We start from the raw sequence: 25,974 nt of genomic DNA on the forward strand, positions 1-25,974 counted from the left end.
GGTGACTGGTTTACTTACATTTTCTTCCAGCTGATGCAGGAAAGCCTTTTTAAATCACCACCGCTCCGACTGATGGAGCTACAGACGTCTCCACAGGACTGACATTACATCACGTTTCATGTATCTGACGCTTTTGTCATTGTGCATTTAACCATTAGGGTAAAAACAAGAAGAGCAAGTTATTAGTTATAAGTAAGTGCTTTAGCTTCGAATAAGCGGATCTATACAGTGCTACTTATTTTTGCAAATAAATGATTTCCTTAGCCAAGATGCAGTGGAAAGAGATGCGTTTTTAGCCTGCTGCAGACGATGTGTAGACTTTCATAGTCAGGAGGCAAATGTTGTTGAAATAGCTTCATTTATTTTGTTTCTCAGAAAGATTTTCACCAGAGTTTGCAGGAAAACCAAGCAGCAATTTCCTTTTTAAATGTTTTTGATGTGTTCTCACCCTCCATGTGATGTAGTGCATACAGGTTTTAGGGATGATCACAGCAACATTTTAAAGTTATTTCAAACTAAAAAGGCACATTCTTGTTTAAGAGGTGGTGTAATCGAGGATTTGTGCATATTCAGCTAATTTAATAGGTGTGGTGGCTTGTTCCTTTGTGGGATTTAAAGATAAAGGAGGAGGACATTTCCCTTTCCTCCAAATTCCTCGTATATGTAAAGCGTAAAAAGCGTGTTCTGCGTACGGTAGATCTTAGAGGGCAAATGCACCATCCCAGGAGTTATTATTGTAGTCCTGTGCTGTGATATGAAAGAGAGTGAATCCTCTCATCAGTCTTTTCTCACGTTTGCTCAGATGTATTTGCTGAAAGCTGCAGACAGACAGTCGTGACGATTGTTACTTGCTGTTTAACAAAGTGTTGTTCTCTCCTCCAGCAGAAGGACGGGAATATGAAGGCTGACTTGGAGGCTTCTCTGCCTGCTGGACAGAAGGATCTCGCCATCCGGTGCCGAGATGTGTGCCGGTCGTACGGCAAACTGAAGGTCCTGAGCAGCCTCAACCTGACTGTACCACAGGGACACATGTGAGTGGAGCGTACTGACTCTTACCTGTCGTCAGGGCTGTCAGACATTTATCTGATCAACAACTGTCAACAACTACACCAATCTTCAGGGAATCAGCGCAAAATCCTCCCATGGTCTTTTTCTGCACTTAAATTAAAGGAGAAATCCCAGAGAGGCGCTAACAGCCAGTCGTGGCTAACAGTGATTAGCTCGGGGCAGCACAGTGAAGGCATTCAAACGTCTTATTTAACCACTAATACTGCTGAAAATAACAGCAAACCTCTGCAGCAGCATGAGAAGAGTCCCTACACAGAAAACAAAGCACCAACAACGTAGTTAGTGAACCTAGAGTTAATTTAAAGAGTCTTTTAAAGACTTACCTACTGGCCCCTGTACCAGCTCCTCTCATAGTAAAGTCCATTCAAGTGGATTACCAAAGTCAATCCCAAAGGAAGGAGCCCATTGGTGCTTTGTTTTCTGTGTGACATTTCAGTGTATTCCCCCCGTCTAACAATGTTAATGCAGTGTGAATTTTCCCCGTTGGGAGCTAATTTTTCCGATTATTCTGACACCTCGTGAATGCAGCACAAATGCCTCGTGATCCAGCAAAGTGGAGAGCAAAGTGTGTGCTCCAAAATGTAACGGGGTCCTTCTTTGGCCTTCCACAAAGTTTCATGAGGATCGGGTCGGTAGTTTTTCCATAATCCTGCTGGAAAAACAAACAAACAAACAAACCGAGCTGAAAACATCCACACTCCTCTAATGCTTTGAACGCTGAACAACAAACTGATGGTGAATGATAGTTTCTTCTTTCAGCTCCAAATGTAACAAGTGAACTGTGGTAAACTCCCTGATGAGAGACTTTAAGAGTTATTGCTGCGTCTTGAGTGAGACGTTCTAACAGATTTTCATGAACATGGCACATGCACGTCATGGTTTATTGTAAACTACTTTTGTATTGTTTGACAGTGGTATCACACGATCTCCTGTGAGGCGTTATTGTTCGGTTTTTATCTTCTACAGTCATCTGTAGGTGTTTACATAGGCAGTAGCTACTTCTCTAACGTGGCTCACAACTTTCCTTTCAGCGTCTGAACATGTTAGAGCTGTGACATTGTGTTTGTGCGACATCTGCTAATAAACCCACACTTTAAAAACACATGGTAAACAACATAAACCACTTTAATAGTTGGAAAACTGCCCTGAGAAGTGTCCAGTTTCATTTAAAGTGCTTTGGATTCTGTGTTGCAGTTATGGTCTTTTGGGGCCCAGTGGATGCGGGAAGACCACGCTTTTGAAATGCATCGTGGGAACTCTGAAAATCTCCCGGGGTCACATCACCGTGTTGGGGAAGCCGCCTGCATTCCCCGGTCACGATGTGCCAGGGAAGATGGTCGGCTACATGCCGCAGGTAAGCGACGCATCTTTAACGTAGCTTTCATTGAAAAGTTTATGGGTAAATGTGTGTTTGTGACTCTATGGTTGTGAAAAGTATTCGTACTTCAATACTTTTCAATACCACATGTCTCAAAACGATACAATATCCAGGTTTGATTGGATCGAAAGTATCGAAGCTTTACAAAAAAAGCAGATCTACATTTAGATTTTCAACCCAAGCTGAAGATGAACGAAAAAAAGAGGGAAAAATAAACTTTTTTGCGTTTGTAGGATTGTTTTTCTTTTACTGTGGTATGTTAAAAGGTATCAAATATCATTTTTGTAATACTAGTATTGTCTCAATGTATAAAATGTTGGTGTTGTGACAACCTTTATGGGTATTGTATACACCATTGTTAGGCCTGCATACAATATTTGGAAAGCCCATAAATCGTCAGGTTAAAAGACCTTTTTTTAAATAGACTTTTTCTTGTTCTTACACTTAACTGCATGCTCAGTCAGAAAGCTGTCTTTGGTTGCTACGGTGATCTTAAATCAGGTTTAAATCAGGTAAGACAGAGACAGAAAAAGGCTTTTTTTAAAACCTGCAGATTCAAATTCTTCCAATTCCTCTCAGCTCCACGTCTAAGTGCTTTGTTCTTTAATTTAGCTTCCTTTTTAAGTCGCTGACCTGCACCTGAGTGTGTCTCGTTTCCGTCAGACAGGATACCTGATGAGGCTGATAACACTTACAGCATGTGTCCTCCCCTGGCTGTGTGTGTACCGTAACTCTTAGCATCTGATGGGAAGTGATCTGTGGAAGAAATGCGACACCTCACCCGTTCCCAAGAGTCCCAGTGGTGTCTGGTGTTACAATGCAGAGCAATTCATTGACTTGTTTTGACTCAGAGTAATATATTCTATTTGTTGTGAGAGAAAAATGGACCATTATTATTATTTCAGACCTTTATCCTTCAAGATTATTACAAGAAATCTGAGCAATAATCCTTTTCAGTGACCGAAGCTCAAAGCGTACGTGCTCAGAGGGCAGCAGTGCAGATGCAGCTCTGCAGGAGAAATTAACTTAGTTAATGTACTTAGTTAAGTACAAATACAGCCCAAGCATCTGTCTTTGTGTTGCACAGGACCTGGCGTTGTACAACGAGTTCACCATCAGCGACACCCTGACCTTCTTCGGTCGAATCCACGGCCTGAAGGCGAAGGAGACCGAGGCGCGCATGGATTTCCTCGTAGACTTCCTGGATCTACCTCAGAAGCGTAGTCTGGTCCGAAATCTCAGGTAAAACCACGTGTAGTGGAGTTTAACGTTCAACAGAGCTCCTCCAGAGAGGTTAGACTTAGATGGGTTCAAGAAATGATTATTTTCATTATTGATTCATCTGCAGATTATCTTCTTGATTGATCATTTGGTCTAGTTTCAAGTAAAAGGTGATTTAAATGTTGTTTTTTTCAGTCTAAAACCAAAAGATATTCAGTTTAATATGATTTAAAACACAAACAGCAGGACATTTCCATATTTGAATGCTTGAAAAGAGCCATTTTTGCATGAAAAACTCATAATCGGTTATTAGAATAGTTGGTGATTATTGTCGAGCTACTAATCGATAAGTTAGTCTATTTGGTAGCATAATATTGCATGCAGGATTACAGTAAATGTACTTTCATTTTATTGCATCATACCACCTGAAGCTGTTTGAACAACTCATCTAAAGTTCTGCAATTTGCTGCAGGTGAACTTTACACAATATTGTTAATCAATAGCCAACGGTGGGTGATAGAAATATAACCATCCTTTGATGCAGTGAGGTCCCTTTATTGTCATATATGTGTGGTTATCAGCGTTGAACTGAAGGCACATGCAGTACATTACCCAAATGAAAGTACACACACAGACGAACATGATCCCTCTGTCGTCCACAGGCTGTAAACCCAGTGGCCATAAAACAATATGACTTTGTCTGATGAGGAACCAAGCAAAGGTCAGATGAAGAGACCTGTCACACAAAGTAGCTCAATCAGTTTCAATCTTTATAACATTATGATTTTGATTTTTAGGGATTTTATGTCCATGTAGCATTAATATATGACACACACTACTATGATGCTTCTTTGTCTTTAAAAGTCTGTAGCTGAGTGAAATAACACAGAGAGCATTTTACCTCGATAACAGAAGTGAAGTGACCTGTTCACTGCTGTTTAGCTAACGTTCACATCAGGGGAAACCACACAAATGGTGCAAAAAGCGGCCCAAACTATTTCTATCTTCTCAATCTGGCAACACTGTCTTCATGCTTTAGTGGGGCCGTCAGGGCAAAGGTCCACGCAGTCCTTCCATATGAGGAAACGCCAGAACGTGCAGTTTTTATGTCCCCCTTTGTGCTGCGAAGTCTCTTGAAGACTTGTGCACACAGGATTGTAACTTGTTCTCTTGTAACTCTTTTACCATAAAGCACTTCTGATTTATTTGGATATGTTTATTGTCCTGCAACAGATTAACACATGTTCGTATCTGCCAACTTCCTTCTGCAGAGGTTTCGAGCAGAACCTCCCCCGCTATCAGCCGCTCACATTCGTGTCCTTTGCACGGAGGAGGATACTGTACACAGACCAGAAAAAGGCCATAAAAGGAAACGATCAAGCAGCACAAATTAAAAATAGAGTGTTTGGCATTTCACCAAATATTTCTGTTGGACTTCTGCTTTAAAGTTATTTTTGAAAATGTGAGTTTATGTGGAACCAGGCTGCTCCCAACCTCAGAGATGAAGAAACGGTGCGGAAAGTGTGGTTTCTCTACGTGATTAAAGATGATTACAGTGCAGCTTGTAATGTCAAAGTGACACTGTTTCCCAACCGAGCAGCACGACCGTTACCGTTACCGTCCTGGTATAATAACACAATAGCAGATGTTTTTTTCCTCCAAGAAAACCTAAATGAAAAAGGATTCATCTTCAACCTCTTGTCCCTGTCGGGGGGGGATTGGAGCCGATCCCAGCTGACATCGGGCGTAAGGCGGGGTCCACCCTGGACAGGACGCCAGTTTAACGCAGGGCACATAGAGACAAACAGAGACGGATAACCATTCACACCTATGGGCAATTTTAGAGTCATCAATTAACCTAACATGAGCACGTCTTTGGACTGTGGGAGGAAACAGGAGAACCCGGAGAAAACCCACGCAGACACGGGGAGAACATGCAAACTCCACACAGAAGGGCCCAGTCGGGATTCGAACCAGTAACCCTCTCGCTGTGAGGCGACAGTGCTAACCACCATCTCTCAGTTCATCTGTCTGTCTTGTGTTTATGCTGAAAACCTGTGTTTGCCTACATTTGGCCACACAAAAAAATGACCAGAAATCGCTAAAGAATAGTACCGAATAGGAGAATCGATACCGGCATTGGTGTCTCGGTATAAGCACTAAGAGTGAATAAGAACAGCCTGAAGCGGTAGATTTCTTTATGGCCCCTTTTTTATATAGAAGAATAATCAGCGTCTCATGTTACAGCTCCTGATTCACGCCCCTGATTCGTCACAAAGACTCTTCTGTTCCCAACGAGGTCGCCCTAACCAGCTGTCATTAGCAGCTCGTGTAATATTTATGTCATGTCACTGAGCTGCGTAAACTCCTCCTGGCAAAGAGGATTCTCTGTTAAAATGATTTGTGTTGTTGTGATCTTGCAACAGGCTCCTCTGCTGCAGCCTTCTGTGACTCACTGGCTGTTGATACCTCCGCATAGCATGAACGACGTGTCTGTTTATGCTTCGTATCATGCTTTCTTTTGTCTCGTTAAGCAGCTAATATGTGACGAAATAAAAGTAATTGTTTTTTTAACTTCTCCCGTCGCCGTCTCTAAAGTCTTGTTGTTTTTTCCCGCGTGTTGTCAGGCCGGTTCATCCTGCAGGTTTCGTATGGCATGCATAGAATGGTTCACCTTTGTCACCCTTTGACTCTATTTTGTTTCCTCACTTCTTGTTTTCGTGTGTGTGTGTGTGTGTGTGTGTGTGTGTGTGTGTGTGTGTGTGTGTGTGTGTGTGTGTGTGTGTGTGTGTGTGTGTGTGTGTGTGTGTGTCTGTGTGTGTGTGTGTGTGTGTGTGTGTGTGTGTGTGTGTGTGTGTGTGTGTGTGTGTTTCAGTGGTGGTCAGAAGCGCAGGGTGTCTCTCGGAGCGGCTCTGCTTCAGAATCCAGAGCTGCTCATCCTGGACGAACCCACGGTCGGAGTGGACCCTGTTCTCAGATCTAAGTATGTAACACACACGTTAAGATGTTCTCAGACTTATGCCACACTCAGATAAGGTACAGCCCTGTTGTTATAATCACACAAACCCTAATGAAAACATAACAACCTAAAGAGAAACTGCTCCAGTCATGTTGTATAACACAATCACAAAGCTTCACCAGATCAGACGGTTGGCAGAGAAGCCGCTGCTGGCGACGCTGTGGGCTTTTCCAAGCCTGAGATTTTAGTAAAAACTATAAGCAAACGGGGTCGAACGTTACGTCATTTGTTTGGTTTCCTTCCATCTCCTTTCTAGGATCTGGCAGCATCTGGTGGAGATTGTGAAGACGGGGAAAGTCTCGGTCATCATCACCACTCACTACATAGAGGAGGCCAGGCAAGCCAACGTGGTGAGATAGTTCGTACATGCACAGACACACAAACGCACACACGTACTGAGGAATCTTAAATACACACTGACACACAAGACTCAGGAACACTGCTGCCAAAAGCACCGCATCCATCAACACTGGGCCTCAAAACAATGAGTCCATTGATAATCTGCACTGTGTCAACATGTCAGATGAAGTTTAATAACTATTAACTTTGAAATGCAGTATTTATTTCATGGTTTATTTGTTTAGGGGAATTTCTATGTTGACTTTTCTATATGTGTACTATTTGATTCGTCTGTTTTTTTATTTTTACATGATCGGAAGAAACTAAACTAAGTTTCTTTTTACAATCTGTAAAAAGGTATGATTCAATGAATTTAATTTACTCAAATGAGGATCAAACTGGATTTCTGGAAAGTAATAACTTGAAGGAAGTAGCGCCAGCCAACACACAAATTAAGAACGAGAAGAGGAAGTGATGCAGACGCACATTTAAAAAAACGACATTTCTCCGCTTTAATTTGCGCACCAACAGTCAGATATCACAATTGAACAACAGGGCCTCACACAGCACAAAGGACCCTACACATACAGTCGGCCTATAGCCCCACATTTTTACACTTCATTTAACCCTGCGTCCCTTTCACTGCCGCTCAAACTGAAGCTTGGCTCAACATCAATCCGGCCGTTCAATGAGTTCAGTCTTTGTTTCACCACTAATCTCCTTTGTATGTAAAGCCCATTAACCCAGTGCTTTACAGGTGTAAGTTTGTTCTGTAGATTAGGCGATGATATGAGCTTTTCCCCTTCTCACACACACACACACACACACACACACACACACACACACACACACACACACACACACACACACACACACACACACACACACACACACACACACACACACACACACACACACACACACACTCACACACACACACTCACACACACACACTCACACACACACAGAAATGTAAGAAACCACAAGTCTTTGAGAGTCAAGCTAACTGTTTCCCACTGTATACTAAGCTAAGCTAACATAAAGACATGAGGGTGGTATCGATCCTCTCCGCTAACTCTTGTCAAGTAAGGAAATAAGAGTAAAAGCCAAGTTATTCCTTTTAATATTATTTTCTGTGCATTCATAATGAAACATGCAGAGGTACAATGGTGTTTTAGGGCCAAGTATGAGAATATTAGTTGCAGATTTATGAGATTAAAAAGTAGCAAACTACGAGAAAAATGTTGCAGATTTACAAGATTAAAATGTATCAAATCTACGAGAAAAATGTTGCAGATTTACGATATTAAAAAGTAGCAAATCTAAAAGAAAAATATTGCAGATTCATGAGATTTACGAGATTCTCGAAATATTACCCCCTCCCCCAGGTCCGTCATTTTTTCCTTTATTCTAGGTCGTAATACGCCGTCGTACAGAGGTGCAACAGCTGTAACAAATACGTTTTCTGAGCCAGAAGCTGATACTTTCACTTCCTGTTTGTCGTATCATAATCCCCACCACATGTCACTTGACACTAAATGGCATTCTTCAGTATTTGTTGTGTAGCTGTAGGTCTATCTGAATGTTTTTGTAGAAGAGTAAGGCGTTTAATAGTGACACACTCTCTTCTCTGCACATTCTTATGATTGTTAAAAGTAGTTTTGGACTATTTTAAAGGGATTGTTTTACAGTTTTGTGCAACATTTAAACCACATTAGACGTTTTCCCTCTGCCTTAGAGAACTGAAAGACCTTCGTCAGGTTGAGTTTCAGTGGAGAACTTATTTTCCCACGATGGTTTAAGAAGCTTTTCAAACCTGCGAGGAGGCTTTTTATTTCATGGCCTAAAGTTAAAGGAATGCTTCACCCTGAAAATGATCATTTATATCAGTTACTCACCCCGTGTTTCCTTGAATTCTGTGCAGAACGTTTGTTTTGCTTGCGTGACTCCACGTCGCCCTGCTACTTCAATTCATTGTCCGTTTTTTGATTCTTCATTCACCATGGAGGCATGCAAGAAAAGATAACTTTATCCAAGGGTTCAAGGTAACACGGGTTACATAATTTATATACAAATGATCATTTAAAGACAAAATATTTGCTGTTTGTTGACTTCAAGTGAAAAGGAATCTGTGGTTTTAATTTTCCAGCGCTTTTTAACCGTTTTTCTCACAACGTCCGAGGTCATATTGGCTTTTTCACTGATGCAGCTCCCTGCAAACACAGATCACCTAAAACCAGTGTGATCGCCCAATAATGCGTCCAGGCAAGGTTAAATGAGTGAAGATCACGCGGCCTAGGGAGAAGGAGGTGAAGTTATATGACCAGATATATAAACAGACTTTGATCACACAGCAAGTGCAAATGTAGTTTTTGATGTGTTTGACCTACTAAAGAGATCAATGCGATGTGTTTGCCACACAAACAGGACATCATCATCATTCATTCATCTTCAAACGCTTATCCCGGGGTTGGGGTCGCGGGGGGGCTGGAGCCGATCCCAGCTGACATCGTGCGTGAGGCGGGGTACACCCTGGACAGGACGCCAGTCTATTGCAGGGCACATAGAGACGAACAGAGACAGACAATTCAGACCATTCACACCTACGGGCAATCTTAGAGTCACCATCAATTAACCTAACACCTGCATGTCTTTGCGGAGGAACACCTGCATGTCTGTGGGAGGAAACCGGAGAACCCGGAGAAAACCCACGCAGACACGGGGAGAACATGCAAACTCCACACAGAAGGGCCCAGGCTGGGATGCTAACCTGTGAGGCGACAGTGCTAACCACTAAACCACCGTGTAGCCACACAAACAGCACAGAACAATATAAAGTAAATCTCAGGAGACATTTGCTCTGAAGCTGGCTTCTTGTTTATAGTTTGATGTGTTAAATGAGACTCATCATGGAGAGAGCGTAACACAAACAGTAGGTATATAATTCAACAGAGGTTCAGAATACTTTATAAAAGATGAAATAACCTGCTTTAACAGGTGTGAGAGGCTTTTGTTCCCTGGCGAAATCATCAGGTGCACAATTTAACAGATGCAGCTATTCCTCTACATGTTGCTTCGCCTTAATTGAACAAATATAACTGTTGTTTCTCCAGGTGGGTCTCATGAGGAATGGCTGTTTGCTGGCTGAAGGTCCCCCAGACGCAGTCATGAAGCAGCACAGTGCAACAGTGAGTATTGTTAAAACCCTCATCAGGTTTATCGCCACGCAGGGGAGCTGGTCGGGCAGTAGCATATCTCAAGATACTTTATATTCAGTATTACAGTACAGACAAAGCTACTTAGTGTGGACGATTCTCCTGCTCACCTTGATAAAGTGTAAAAAAACTCTTACAGACTTACAGAAATCTGGTGCTTTGTCTTCTTTTCTGGCATCACAACAAATTCCTCCCTAACAATAATTAAAAATATACTAATATTGGTAGTGTCGTCTCTGTAAACACACATTTACCTTCTGCAGACCCTGGAGCACGCCTTCCTGCAGCTGTGCGTGACGTCTGACCAGGACGGCTCTAAACGGGGGTCCAGTCCGCAGGGCGGGCAGCTGGAGAGCAGCCAGTCGTTCGAGAGCGGGCGGGATGAGAGTCGGCCAATCCTCGCGGTCGGACCGGGAGCTGCAGAGGAAGTTCCCAAATATTCAGGTGCTAATTTGCAGTACAGGGACCTATTTTAGTGTATTAATGATAAAAAATGTGTAAATATTGACCTTTTTGAGTGTGTGTTGGTGTGTTCAGCGGACTGGAAGGTGCGAGCCCGACACGTTCTGCCCAAGTGGAGAAACATCGCTGCCCTGATGATCAAAACACTGGTGCGGATGAAGAGGATGCCAGGGTACGTTGCAGTTAATCATATTTAAAAGTATTTTATGTCTCCGCGCCGGTGACAGTTTTTAGGTTTTGGATGGATGTTCTTTAATCCGGAAGTCAGGACTTCCTGCGCTAATTATGATGACACACTGATCGTTTAGAGCAGGGGTCTCAAACTAATCCAGCAAAGAAGCAAGAACACACCTGATCCAACAAATCCAACTGTGTGAAGGCGATTCAGTGGGTTGAATAAGTCGAGTCAGGTGTGTTCTTGCTTGGTTGGAATAAAAACCTGCAGCCACAGCGACCCTTTGCTGGATCAGTTTGAGACAGCTGGTTTAGATCTTACATCTGTGCTGCCGGGTTGAAGATGTGTGTGAAGCATCAACGTTACACCAAAAACACCCTTTTTTATTAACTGCTTTAAAGTCTTTACTACATATATTAAATAAGTCTGGACAGTTTGGATGTAAACTGCAACTTAACTAGTTGCTGGAGGGGTAAAACGACAAGAAATCATATATAAATATATATTTTAATTAAGCAACAGGGGTAGTATACAAATGGAACAATAACAAAAGAGCCAGGTGTGTATCATATGAGACAAACATGTTATAAAACTTACAGATATTAAGTGTGTTGGTAGCATATTTGTCGGGGTGGCAGTAGCTCAGTCCATAGGTGACTTGGCTGGGAACCGTAGGGTCGCTGGCTCAAGTCCCTGTGTGGACCATATATGGAGCGTGGACTGGTGGCTGGAGAGGTGCCAGTTCATCTCCTGGGCACTGCCGAGGTGCTGTTGAGCAAGGCACCGAACCCCCAACTGCTCGGGGCGCTGGTCACTGGCAGCCCCCTCGCTCTAACATCTCTCCTCAATTGCATGTATAGGTCCTGGTTGTGCATGTGTGTATTTCGGGCCTGTGTGTGTAATAAGAGTGAAAATTGAATTTCCCCGTGTGGGATAAAAATAAAGTAATTCTTCTTCTTCTTCTATTGCTACATTTACATTTTAAAATTAAGAAATGTGCCTCTTATACAATTTAGAATGAAACATTTGTCTTTTTGGGGTTTTTTAAAGAAACCAAACACCACATTTTGGCGTCTTTAAAAGTCTTTAAAGATATGATCCATGACAAACCTGCAGAGGTTTTGCCAGATTCCTCGGTGTGAGACCTAAACCAGTATTTAACAGTAATATAAAGTCACTGATGATGAGGTTAAAATATCTGTAGGCCACATGTTGATGTTGATCCTCTCCCCGTGTGTTCGCAGCTCGTTGTGTTTCCAGTTTCTGCTGCCCGTCATCCAGGTCTCTCTGATCTGTCTGTGCATCGGAGCTGACCCGAAGGGGATCAAGGTTGCCGTGGTGAACAACGAGACCTCGCCGTCCGCTTACAGCCAATCGCTGCTCTCCTTCCTGGACAACTCCAGCGTGCACCAGGTATATATTACTACAAATCAGGGACAGCGCTGCGGTAAAGCCTGGCGTCCAGTGCATGAGAGGACCCTTACGCTATTTATTTCACAAGGCTGCAGTTTGCTCAGCGCGGCCCAAGACGAGTGTGGCCGGTTTAAAGAAATACAAGAAATCCCATAATGATACGCCGGTGTATCCAGACCATACTCCATCACTTCTGTATCTGTTCTCTGTAGCAGATACATTCACTGTCAAGAGATTTAACATTTATTTTCATTCTGTATCCAATCAGACGGCACTGAAGTGTGTTTTCTGAGGCTCGCAGAGCTCAGAGTGACTGTAGGTGTCTGAAAATGTTCAGTGTATAAAAGAAGAAACAGGCGCTTCTCCCGGTTGTTATATTTAATCTGAAGTAGGTTTCACTTCTCCTTCACTTCTCAAACTTTCATTTTCTAGGAAGTCAGTGAAGGGGAAAGGTTGTTTCTCTTTGATTCTGTTCACTAGAGATCAAAAATAGAGAACAAAGTATAAATTCTTGATTTTTTTATTGTTCATAATTTGATAGACTATCTACTGTAGTAGCATGTTTTTAATAAAATAACAAAGGCACCTCAACAAAAACCTTTCTTTCTTCAAAATTAGAGAAAAGTGACCACTGTGTCAGAAGAGAAGATTTAAACAACATCATGTTCTCTTTGGGCTATAGGATCCAAAAATGAACAGGAAGTGTAGAGGCCACAGCTTTGAATGACTTCAGCACATCTGCTCCCACAGGACATCACTAGTTTCTCACACTGCTCTGGTTTGATCCTGGTCCGTTGTTCTTCAGTCTCTTCCACAGTTCAGTAACTGTAGTGGGTTTTTTATACATTACTTTACCCCAAGGATTTTCCAGAGATTCTCTATGGGGTTTAGATCTGTAGCGTGATCTACAAAACGTCAGAAAATTGTCAATCAATGTTTCCCAAAGTCCAGGATGGCGTCCTCAAAATTCTTGTTTTGTCCAGATAAATTTGACTTTGTTTTCTTTAAAAAATGACTCAAACCATTTTAATGGATTATCAGAATAGTCTGTGATTCATTAAATAGTTAACTAACTGTCAGGCCCAGGCAGGAAAGAGGACTCAGATGCGGAGGTTCGCGGATCAACACTGAATTTATTTGCTTGACGACAAGAACGTGGCACAGAACAAAAGCCACAAACAAAAAATCACTCCGCACAGGGGGAACAAAACAAAAGTTGTCAGTAATAAAACATAGTACAAAATAAAGTCGCTCTGTCCAGGAGGAAAAAACTATTGATAAATGAGAATTCAAAAACTTACTTTGAGAAAACAAGGAATATTATCTCCTGAACGTGAAAACAATATCTCGAAGGCATGAACAAGACTGGGGGAAAAAACGGTGGATACATTCGACACAAGGTACGAAATAATCTGGCAACAGGACAGGGGAGAAGACACGGACTTTATACACACACAGGGAAAGGAACAACAGGTGGAAAAAATAGGGGATCAGGGAAAGACCGGTGACACAAGAGGAAGGGCAAGTGACCTGGAACGAGAAGAGAGTTACTTTTCAAAATAAAACAGGAAATTCACACGACAAAAAACCCAAAGACATGACAGACCTCACTGTGGCGTGACACTAACAGATTAATCTTTGTAGCTCTAAGACACGTGGCTCTTTTGAAGCTGCTGCTTAAACATTAGAAGCTATAGAAATGTAACTGAAAGTATATAAAAAATAAAAAAATCGGTGTATGATATAAATTGTTCTATATATCCGTAGGTGCCCTTATCCCACACGGATGCCTTCGATGGGATCTATAACGGAGAGTACTGGGGGGTCATCGAATTTGGCACGAACTTCACCAGCTACCTGACAAAAAGGTGAGAGCATCCGTTATTTTCTACCGCAGTCATCATTTCATTATCAGTCATGAACACCATGTCATGTCATGGTGCTGATGAGCACGTTAAGCTCATCTGTACACCAATCCTCTCTCACTCTTCACGTAGAGAAGGTTGCCCTCCTTCATGTCCCGCATCAGTATAGGCGGTAGATTCACCGTAGATGGGGGTGGCCCTTAAGCAACAGCCCCTCAAAATGTCTGCACGTCTCTGCTCTGACCTGTTTGTCTCCACGTCTAACATGACTTGACCGATGTCTCTGCTTCCTCAGCTCTCAACAGCGTTTTTGTTTGCCTACATACTTTTCATCATGACAGAAAGAACGAGGTTGTGGGTGCAAGCGGCCGAAATGTGTTTTCTCAGGAGGATGGCTGGAGTGTCCCTTAGAGAGAGGGGGAGAAGTTCAGCCATCCGTGAGGAACTCGGAGTAGAGCCGCTGCTCCTTTGCGTTGAAAGGAGCCAGTTGAGGTGGTTCAGGATCATCTGGTAAGGATGAACCCTGGGCGCCTCCCTAGGGAGGTGTTCCAGGCACGTCCAGCTGGGAGGAGGCCTCGGGGAACACTGACCTGGGAACGCCTCAGGATCCCCCAGTTAGAGCTGGTTAATGTGGCCCGGGAAAGGGAAGTTTGGGGTCCCCTGCTAAAGCTGCTGCCCCCCGTGACCCGACCCCGGATAAGCGGATGAAGATGAGATGAGACTTTTCATTCCTCATATCACTTTGTTTAGTTTTAGCACAAACCGATGCAACCTGCAACCTGCAATGCAACGCTGATAACAAAGGGCTGTTTGTGCACGCCACAGGGAGTTCCACAGTAAAGCAGCTGCATCAAGCTGCAGAGAAACCTGATATACACACACACGCCATGTTTCCATAAACATACTTAAAGCAATTCTTACCTTACCTATACCTTTTATCACATTGTTTTATTCTCATTTCACTTAACTGTTTTTATTTATTGTTTTAAATCTATGTCTGTAGGAAATTTGCTATTGGCGTTTTTAATTATTTGTTTATATTTCATGCTTTTATTTCATTGATTGCAGAACTTTCTGTCGATTGTAATTTGTTTCTTGTTTTATGTTTTATGTATATAAAATATATAAAGTAACCTGAACCTGAGGGGTCGAAAAAAAGAGCTGTAAAAATGTCCGGGGGATCTGATATTCCAGCTTTAAATCCGCCAAATCAGCAGCCTGGAGCATTTTAGATATCTATGCGCAGGGAGATGTTGTAGAAGATAGATATCCAGTATGAACAGCGTGCCATCCAGCACTTTGAATATGTTTCACCATAGTAGATCACATGGTGTTACTGTTTACTTCCTGAATCTTGCAGGGATATGCAGTAGTTACCTGGATGCAACTCCAGTTCTATGAGTACGTGCTGAACCCTCTGTTTTCATTATAAAGTAGTCTGACATGTTTTATTTGCAGGACCAAAGGAAATGCTTCTGTGCCTTTTTCCTTCCATAGTGTCAAATAACAAATTCTCTGGTTATTAAACCTCACAGTAATCACTTATATTTTGCATCAAATTACTAAACTGATTAATCAGTTATCAAAATAGCTGCAGATTAATGAAATAGTCGCCAAGTGGATTCATCTCTGCAGCTCTACATTTCATCACTCGACGATGTTTTTGTTTTTTTTAAAGCTGCCTGAAGAAAAATAAGGAGCATATTTCAAATGACTTTGTCTTTGACGCATGTCAATGAAACCACAGCACCTCAGCAGTGTCATCATGTGAGGATGAGTCAGGCGCGGAGAGTGAAGGGCACACATTGTTTTTTGTATCCTTGTGTGTATGCAGACAGTCTGGTCCTTCCTGTCCCCAACGCACACCGGCAGCTCACAACAACCAATCAAACGCTTATTTTTGTTGGATCATGTGCTGCTCATGTGACAGACCTGCCGGAGGAAAAACAAGTGTGCTGCTCGTGTGAAAATAATCCATTCAGAGTCTTGTTCTGACAGAGCAGATGTGATTTTATAAGGGGGAAAGTTTGCATCTATTCATAGTTATTGTGTGGACAATGCATGATGGGAGGAAGGAGTTCAAACCTACGTACCTTGTGATGCACTGACATGTAACTATTATTAGTGTTTAACGGGAAAATCACTTAAGATCTGTGTCTGGAATATAAAGAACACCTTTATGAACAATGGTAAATAAATAGTCAAAGCAATTAAGTAACTGCATGATCGTCTAAACCAGGGGTGTCAAACTTAAATTCACAGTGGGCCACATTTAAAAACTGGGACAAAGTTGCAGGCCAAACTCAATATTTACTAAAAAAATAAATAAAAAGACTGCAAATGTGCATGTGTTCCTTCTCTCCAGATGTGTAACCTTGAACCTTTCCAGTGCAGCTCCTTGTTCTTGTCGTGGTGTTTCTCATGTTTGATTCTTTGGTCACAGCCACGGTGACAAACAGCTCTTTACCTTCAGACACAGATCATCTGCCTCCCACCGCTGCTGAAAGCTCCTGTCCTCCATCTTTCTTTTGGTCGTTTTTGGGGAGGGGTGGATTAAGTGTGTCTGCAGAGACTGGTAGCATGGATGCTCATGTTTGTCAACAGAAAAGTAGACGTGTATGTGCTTTATACTCACGGGCCAGCTCTCAGAGAACCTTGATATGATCTTGCGGGCCAAATATAATTACACCGGCCCACAATATATAATATAATATAATTACAATACAATACATTACAATATAATTACAAGGCCCGTGGTTGACACCCCTGGTCTAAACCTTTTTTTCTTGTATTGTAAATTTCCAGTTTCATTGATTGTTGCTGAACGTTAAAGAGATTTTCTGCTGATTTTTACAGGATGGTTCAGCGGCAGGTTTCCAGGGAGGTGGTTGATGGAGGATCAGTGCACGTCTGGCTGGACCTGACAAGTAAGATTTCTCTTAGTTTCTAGTGTTTTTGCTGGAACCGGTCAATTCCATGACAGTTGCATTGAATTATTGCCATTACTGTTAAGGTTCGTGTTTGATCAGGACCCAAATGCACGACTCGACTCTGGTTCAAAGTGCAACAAACAATCTTTAATGTTCAAAAAAGGGTGCAAGCATAGGTGCGAAGTGGAGGGGGTAGTACGAGGTCCCAGGATCCTGATGTGGTAGGTGAAGTCCCCGAGGAGTGCGTGGATGCAGGTGGCGTGATATGAGGTCCGCTGTAGGGGAATGGAGGTGCAGTGAGAGAGCTCCAGGGAGCGGGGAGCTGGCAGCAGGTCCGCAGGCAGGTCCACAGGCAGGCAGGGAGGGAGGGAGGAAGCAACGCTCAGGACTGCACAGCAAAGCACAGTAATCTGAAGCAAGGTAGCAAAAACACAGGGAGATTAGCTTCACAAGCTAAGCACAGAGCTCAGGGCAAAAAATGCAAAGAAGCCAGGATCCAAACCGGCGCGTAGACCAGGGGTGGACAATTCCTGTCCTGGAGAGCTAATGTCCTGCATGTTTTAGGTTTCTCTCTGCTCCAACACACCTGAGTCTAATGCTCTGTTCGTTATCAAACAGCTGAAGCTCGTCACAGTTTGATTATTGTTAGACTCAGGTGTGTTAGGTGGCCTACACAGTGGCCTACAGTGGCCCTCCAGGACCGGAATCACCCACCCCTGGCACAGACTGATGACCGATCTGGCGATGAGCAGGAGAGGAACCAGTGGCTTTATGGGAGGCGTGATTGTAGAGTGAGTTCACCTGCTTCACCTGTGGAGCAGAAGCCACGCCCACATGCACACACGGCACAGACAGGGGGAGAGACACAGGAGGAAGAACACAGACAGGGGCACAAAAACACACACACAAGGGAAACGCAGGGCTGCCGTGGTGGAATCATCACAATTACAACGCATAGTTTATGACTGAGGGGATATTGTAGCATGGCATTAATGAGATTACGTCCCAGAAATCAAACTGCACTATGGGCATATTTATTTAGAACTATCAAATGTATTGTTTTGGAATTTAATTCTTCACATTTTCCGCATATTTAAAAAAATTGTGAGGATTAAAATGTACCAAAATATATAATATTATATCCATGAACATCACAGAGCTGTTTATCGTTACCTGAGAAGTTGAAGTTGTTCAAATATTTCTGTTTATGTTTCGTTTAGATCGACAAATCGCCGTCATGCTGCAGAAGGAACTACACGAAGCCTTTCAGGTATAAATAGATATGTTTTCTGTTTATCGTGTTGTCAGCTGAGGCCTCGTGCGAATACTCAGACGTTTTTGATTTTCAAGGAAGATAAGATCAGAAATCCTTCAACACACCCAGAAAATACGAGACGTGACTGTATAAACACACACGTGGTTCAGTGCCCTCGCTTTATGTTTTTATCCATATCAGTATTGAATTTAATGTTCAAGGCGTTTGTTTCTACTTTAATACAAAACTAAACTCTTTGTATGTGTAAAAGAAAAACTTCAATAAGTAGTTTAGCTTTATTTTAAAAACAGCCATATAATCACGTCAACAACAGTTATTAAACAATAATACTGGATTTTATCATGTAACATATTTAAAAGCTTTTTATTTATGCTTATTAATGCACAGTTATATTTCCAATATCTCTTACCTGTTTTTATTATTATGATTATTATTATTATTATTTCTATGTCAAATCATTGTTGCGTTTTTTATTCCATTTATTTTTATTTAATGATTTTATTTTATTTACCTTATTGCACTCCTCCTGAAGTGTTTAAATCCTGGTGCAACCACGTAAAACACTTTGAGTGTGTTTTACAAATAAAGTTTAAAAATCTCTCTATATATGTTTTATTATTATTATAATACTAAATATGTTTTATTTATCTTGTTTAACTTTGTTACTGTCTTCTGTTCACAGGCCTTCGTGGATAATAAGCTGGGCAGTATGGCGTACCTGGTCTCGCTGCCAATAAAGGTAAATTAAAAAAAAGACAGCTTATGGAATATTCATTCATCTTCAACCGCTTGTCCCTGTCGGGGTTGTGGGGGGCTGGAGCCGATCCCAGCTTACTACAGGCGTGAGGCGGAGTACAGCCTGGACAGGACGCCAGTCTATCACAGGACACATAGAGACAAACAGAGACAGACAACCATTCACACTCACATTCACACCTACGGGTGATTTAGAGTCATTAATTAACCGAACAAGGTTCCTGGTTCGCATCCCTGCTGTGGCCCTTCTGTGTGGAGTTTGCATGTTCTCCCCGTGTCTGCGTGGGTTTTCTCCGGGTTCTCCGGTTTCCTCCCACAGTCCAAAGACGTGCTTATGGAATAATACAAGAATAAATAAACGAGTGGGATAACAATATATAAACGCGTAAAACCTGTATTTAATCGCAATTAGAGCTTTGACAACATGTGAGTTCATGTTTCTTCTTACACATGAAACATTACTTTGCAAACAACAACAATACATAAATACAAAACAGCAATAAAACCCATGAATGCTGTATTTATTTCCTCTTCACATTGTATCGTTTTATTTCTGTCGTGTTGCAGTTTGAAGAGCCGATCTACGGCAGCCAAAACACGGACTTCACCACGTTTGTGACTCCTGGAGCTGTGCTCAGGTCAGTGTGATGTAGTAACTCCTTAATGACTCTAACTCCTCTTTTGTTAATTCATGCGCGGTTTGATTAAGATTGTGTTAAATCATAGATAGATGTTGTAGGTGGATAAATGTGACATCGCTCAGTTTCTTTCTCCTCCTCTCTGGCCCCTCCAGTATCACCTTCTACCTGGCCGTGGGTCTGACGGCGCTCTCTTTTGTCCTGGAGAGGAAGGAGGGGCTTCTGGACAGGTGCTGGGTCGCAGGTGAGAGGCCCTCGGGCGGACGTTTCAGGTCTCTAGATGCTCGGACTGATAGACTTAAGAACAGTTTTTTATCCAAAAGCTAAAACAGTGCTGAACACCGCAAATACCTTTACCGCAAATACCTTTACCGCAAATACCTTTACCTATGATGGTACATGATGCTCAGAGTTTCTGCAATGTACTGTTTTCTGTTTTGTCTCCTTACGTGTGTGTGTGTGTGTGTGTGTGTGTGTGTGTGTGTGTGTGTGTGTGTGTGTGTGTGTGTGTGTGTGTGTGTGTGTGTGTGTGTGTGTGTGTGTGTGTGTGTGTGTGTGTGTGTGTGTGTGTGTGTGTGTGTGTGTGTGTTGGTGTGTAAGCTTGTCGTTTTAAATGTCTTTTAAAGGTCTAGCCTTTTCTCTTTGATGCTTTAAGGGATTGTACTGTAAATGTTGTTGTACTGGTACGAACGACGATAAAGACAATTCAATTCAATTTAATTCATTCAAAGTTGAAAGAATGTGCCAATATATCAAAACTAAAAAAACTCAATGACAAAACATTGAATTATCGTGAGCTGGAGCACTGAAATTCTGTTTTTTTGGGTTTGTCTGTTGTCTGTTGTTGTTGTTGTTGTTGTTGTTTGTGGGGTTGTTTAGTTTTGTTTTTTCTTCTCTATCTCTTGTTCTTCTCTTCGTTTCTGTTTTAACCCACGAGCCAAACATCAGATACCAACTGATTCAAACTGAATTTCTAATTTGTGTATGATTAATAATTATAAATAGTTATAATTAAAATAAGACGAGGGGGGGGGGGGGGTAGCACCAGAAACGCTTTTAACTTCTTCTTTTTAACGTGAATGATATTATTTGAGTCATGTATTAATGGTTCTGAGGATCCCATTTGCTTGTTTTTCTTTTTTCACTTTCCTCTTTACTGCTCATTCGCTTTTAGTTCAGATTATTTTTTAATTTTTTAATGTTTAATAAAGATTAAATAAAAAATTAAAAAAGTTCACACTGCTCCTACGGTGCAACACAAAAACTGTCCCATGTCCATTAACTCCAGATTAGATCAGAATAGATTCAACGTTAAGCATCGAACCGGAAGAGAGAAAATATTTTAGTCCTCAGATTATATGATTGTAGTTTTCATCGCTGCTTCCAGAAATAAATACTCATCTCATCTTCAGCCTCTTATCCGGGGTCGGGTCGCGGGGGCAGCAGCTTAAGCAGGGGACCCCAAACTTCCCTTTCCCGGGCCACATTAACCAGCTCTAACTGGGGGATCCCGAGGCGTTCCCAGGCCAGTGTGGAGATATAATCTCTCCACCTGGTCCTGGGTCTTCCCCGAGGCCTCCTCCCAGCTGGATGTGCCTGGAACACCTCCCTAGGGAGGCGCCCAGGGTTCATCCTTACCAGATGATCCTGAACCACCTCAACTGGCTCCTTTCAACGCAAAGGAGCAGCGGCTCTACTCCGAGTTCCTCACGGATGGCTGAACTTCTCCCCCTCTCTCTAAGGGAGACTCCAGCCCCCCTCCTGAGGAAACACATTTCGGCCGCTTGTACCCACGACCTCATTCTTTACGTCACTTACTCCTGTTCTGTTGAGTTTTGTTAGAAGCACCGTAGAAAACATGCAGTTCTTTATCTTCATCTTTACTGAATAAATGACCGACTTCCTCTAAGATGCACATATTTCCTAACACTACTCTGGTCGTTTGGGATGTTTTTATGGAGCTTCTTTGCAGAGATCATGCTCTTAATCTCTAAATTCATTTCAATTGTGTGCGATAATGTGTAATTTGAAATGTCACCACCAGAGGGAGCAACATGATCAGTGCAGAATGATGAAGATGATGTTTTCCAGCAAACACTGAGGGAGTTTTGTTTTTATTCATTCTGAATTATTGATTTTATAGCTTTAAAAAGGATAAATAACATACTGGCAAGCTGTGAATTGTGGTTTTGTGATCATTTACATGTGGACGAAGCTTATAACTGAATACTAATGTTATCATTTTGTGTGTCCCCCACCAGGTGTGAGCTCTCTGGAGACGATGCTTGCTCACCTCTTCTCTCAGCTGTTTGTCATCAGCGTTCAGATCATCCTGCTGCTCCTCTTCATTCTGCTCGTCTTCAAGGTCCGTGCTCCTGACCTGCCGCAGGCGATAAACCGCGCACAACTGACACACACACAGATAAGATGAAACTTTATTGATCGGGAAATGGGTCTTTGCAGAAGCAACAATGAGATCCGGAGGGGAGAAAATGAAGAATAAGTTATAATTAGACGATCAGAAAACCGTCAATTAATGTTAAAGTGACACATGATCATATTTCCTGCACTTTTCAACTACCAAAGGTGCTGTTAAAGCCAGTTCTCAGAGATGTAAGGCGTATTCAAAGCCTCTGAAAGGACGTAAGGTGACGCAGTGAACTCAAAGGACAAAGGTCGGGGTGGTGGAAGGGTCAAACAAACAGGACTTTTGCACAGGAGAAGAGTTTGGGTCCTGTGTGAAACCAAAGTCAAACAACGTCTGTCAATGACGTAGTTACGTGACTCATTTTAAAGAAACTCTAAACAGTAGTTGTTGGAGGGTTTTTCAGTTGCAGGTGACCATATTTATAGAGCAGGGACGCTGATAGCCGATATCATGTTTGTGTCTTTTGTTAAGATTATTTATTTGGCAGTTTTTATTCAGTAGGACAGACAGGAAATGGGGTGAGAGACAGAGAGAGGGGGAAACATGCAGCGACACTGGCTGTCCCGGCAACCACGATCCCTGGTTCCTCCAGTCCACATGTCGAAGTGTCTTTGGGCAAGACACTGAACCTCAAATTGCTCAGCCCAAGCTGGCCAGCACATTGCACGGTACTTTGCTGCCATCTGTGTGTGAACGGGTGAACGAGAGGCTAAAATTGTAAGGCGCTTTGGATAAAAGCACTTTATAAATGCACTTACCATTTACAAGGCCCAATGCGTCGTTTTGGGAGTTACACATGATTTGGTTTGCGGAGAGTTTGACATGTTGAAGGCTAAAGTGTAACACAAGGCCGGTTCGTTTCCATTTTTTCTACACCATCAAAAATCACCTTTACCGACTAATAATAATAATTATAATAATAATTCACTCTAACCACCAAACACACTTTCCTCCTCCAAGATCGTTCAATTATTCTTTTGTAAAAAAGTGCACGTGACGGTGCACAGGAGAAGAAATGTGATGTAAATCCCTGGGGGTCAGCGGGGTCGCTATGGAAACACGAGGCTTCTGTTGATTATTGGTTTTCAATACACACGTGCGTGAAATCAATACAGGAAGAAGCCACTCAGACAAAAGAGGATCGTGTGTGTGTGTGTGTGTGTGTGTGTGTGTGTGTGTGTGTGTGTGTGTGTGTGTGTGTGTGTGTGTGTTTATGCATGTGTGTCTATGTGTGTGTGTGCGCGTGTGTGTTTATGCATGTGTGTGTGTGTGTTAATTAAGGTGCTGAAGTCCAAAGAGACCACCGCTGCATAAATCACTTCCTTCGCGGGCCGTATCCAAGGATCGCTGTGGGATCACCACGACAACAGCCCTTGATTGCTGTGGCAACCGCGCAGTCATGTGGACTGTCGGTGCAGGTCTATTTTTGCACGTTGTCAGGGGAGACGGATAGTGTCTTAACACACTAGGACAAGTGCACAGACACACACACACACACACACACGCACCAGGAGACTCAGTCTGCAGACTCTCCTCAAGTTGAAGAGAGTTATCAGCTTTAATCTTCTGAGCTGAGACTTTTCTGTGTTTTTATTCGATTTTAAATAGTTTTTCAACTCGTGCAGCGCCTCTGCTCCGTCTACACTCTGTCTGTGTGATTTACAACAAAACTTAATCTGCTGTGACATTTCTGTTCACTTCTCGTAGTATTTTTGGCCGAAGATCAGTGCAGAACATCAGAGCGGTTCTGTCTCCGTACGTCTCTCTGTCGTCCCCTTCATGTCTTTCTCCATCTTTTCTTGATATTATCTTCTCATCTGTTCGTGTTTCTTTGAAGGGAAAGCGCTCAGAGGTTTTTTCAGAGCTACATGAAGAATCTAGCCATTAAATTTTACTTTCCAGATCCAAAACAATAACTCGCCTCCAACACTTACTTACTTACTCAGCTTCCAAGACATAACTCACCCTTTCTTTCTTTTTAAATCATTTTCCCCAGAGCCGTGGACGGGCTGCTGAATACACAACAACAACTCCCCCTAAAATAACTTATGCAAAGTGCAATAACTGTCATCGTGTTGTTGCATCCATGTTTGGTCTTTCTTTTTATATATATGTATCTATATTATTGTTCTGTGTGCTTGAAATGGTCGCTGCACCATATGAATCTGTAGGACCTGTAGCAACGGGACAAGGTTTTTTTAGCAGAAGCGTCCTGGTTTCCTCTCGTAGTCTGAGTATTCAAAGCATTCGGGGGAAAAAACATAAAACATATAAAATATTTCAAACATAAAAGATGGTTGCAGTTACAGAAGTTACAGTGCAGTTTACTGAAAAGCAGCGGCAAACAGAAAAGTCTTCAGTCTTGATTTAAAAGAACTAAAAGTTGCAGCAGACGTGTAGTTTTCTGGGAGTTTTTCCAGATTTGTGGAGCATAAAAACTGAATGCTGCCTCTCCATGTTTAGTCCTGACTCTGGGGACACGGAGCAGACCTGTCCCATGTTAAGTCTTGACTCTGGGGACACAGAGCAGACCTGTCCCATGTTAAGTCCTGAGTCTGGGGACACAGAGCAGACCTGTCCCATGTTATTTATTTTTCTTCTATTTTTAGGTCCGCTGCATCTTTTTTGGGTGAAAAAAGCTTCTTATCTTCCCCGTTTTCTCACTCTTCGTCCTCCATCTTTCTTTTTCTCTGCAGATTCCTAATGAAGGCTCCTTGTTGCTGGTCATAATTCTGATCGTGCTGCAGGGCATCACAGGCATCTCGTTTGGCCTCGTCATCTCAGCCGCAATCGACGACGAGCAGAACGCCAACCAGGCCGCCCTGGGCGTCTTTTACCCGAACCTCATCATTAGCGGTAGGTCTGCGTGCGTGCGTGCGTGTGTGCTTGTGTGCGTGTGTGCGTGTGTGCTTGTGTGTGTGTGTGTGACCTTTATCTTGTCCATCCTTCAGTGAAACCTGCAGCTCATGCAGCCTTTTCTGAAGAAATATTTAGTTTGAGGATCAAAGTTTATTCTTGACCTTTTGAAACAGAAATAAAGAAACTCATAGCACAAGATCCATTGAGTAGATGTTGTAGGACTTTCCGTCATCACACGATCTTCAGCTTGGGTTCATAAAGTCCATAAAAAAATGGAAATTTTAACCTTGTGGTGAGTGTTTTTTCCCGTTCGGCTTAATTCAATTCAACTATACTTGTAGTGTCAAATCATGTATCGTAGGTCTTAGATCACTTTACGATTTAGAGACCAATTCAATTTCAATTCACCCATGAGCAATTGCTTTGGTACAACTGTGGCGAGGAAAAAGTAGAAACTTTGAACAAAACGTGGCTCTGTAATGGCGCACATCTGCCTTGCCTGGTTGAGAGCAAGACTGAATTTTGAATCTCATATCATGATTTTGTCACTTCCTCACTTCGGTTCCTGCTTTGTCGTAATCACAACATTGTAAAAAAAATGGCAAAAAACATCATCAAAGTTTAAAAAAACAGATAGTTTGAGACACAATTATACTTTCTGTGTGCTGTAAATGTCCTCATCCTGTTGTACCCCCCAAAAAAAGACAGTGAGCATGATATTGGACCTGTTCACTGTTAGGACATCCTCTGTATTTTAACCGTAGGTGTAAATGACCGTATCCTCTCCGTCCTGTACTCCAGGTATCATCTGGCCCGTGGAGTGTATCCCATATCCTCTCCGCTACATCAGCCTGGCTCTTCCTCAGACCTACGCCTCTGAAGCCCTGCGCTGTATCATGTACAGAGGTAATGTAAACGCAGACGTTACACAA

The 25,974-nt window shown here is 42.4% G+C and overlaps 1 protein-coding gene across 3 annotated transcripts in view; it reads left to right on the forward strand.

Moving 5' to 3' along the window:
* The window catches only part of abch1 (ATP-binding cassette, sub-family H, member 1), a gene marked incomplete at its 5' end in the record, with an annotated part of 34,586 nt that overhangs the window by 2,127 nt on the left and 6,485 nt on the right, over positions 1–25,974 (forward strand). For 2 of the 3 annotated variants that reach the window (XM_083922879.1, XM_083922881.1), the window contains 18 exons: positions 886–1,031; positions 2,263–2,422; positions 3,534–3,688; positions 6,543–6,650; positions 6,943–7,036; positions 10,139–10,213; positions 10,504–10,684; positions 10,778–10,874; positions 12,122–12,290; positions 14,058–14,158; positions 17,012–17,082; positions 18,306–18,355; positions 19,044–19,100; positions 19,685–19,755; positions 19,911–19,999; positions 22,017–22,120; positions 24,880–25,039; positions 25,844–25,948. In XM_083922879.1, the coding sequence (XP_083779005.1) occupies positions 886–1,031; positions 2,263–2,422; positions 3,534–3,688; positions 6,543–6,650; positions 6,943–7,036; positions 10,139–10,213; positions 10,504–10,684; positions 10,778–10,874; positions 12,122–12,290; positions 14,058–14,158; positions 17,012–17,082; positions 18,306–18,355; positions 19,044–19,100; positions 19,685–19,755; positions 19,911–19,999; positions 22,017–22,120; positions 24,880–25,039; positions 25,844–25,948 (1,993 nt within the window). Of the gene's footprint in view, positions 1–882; positions 1,032–2,262; positions 2,423–3,533; positions 3,689–6,542; positions 6,651–6,942; positions 7,037–10,138; positions 10,214–10,503; positions 10,685–10,777; positions 10,875–12,121; positions 12,291–14,057; positions 14,159–17,011; positions 17,083–18,305; positions 18,356–19,043; positions 19,101–19,684; positions 19,756–19,910; positions 20,000–22,016; positions 22,121–24,879; positions 25,040–25,843; positions 25,949–25,974 lie in introns of all 3 variants that reach the window. The other variant, XM_083922880.1, reaches the window with a different exon arrangement.

Source organism: Echiichthys vipera (assembly GCF_963691815.1).
Source record: "Echiichthys vipera genome assembly, chromosome: 11".
Lineage (NCBI taxonomy): Eukaryota > Metazoa > Chordata > Actinopteri > Perciformes > Trachinidae > Echiichthys > Echiichthys vipera.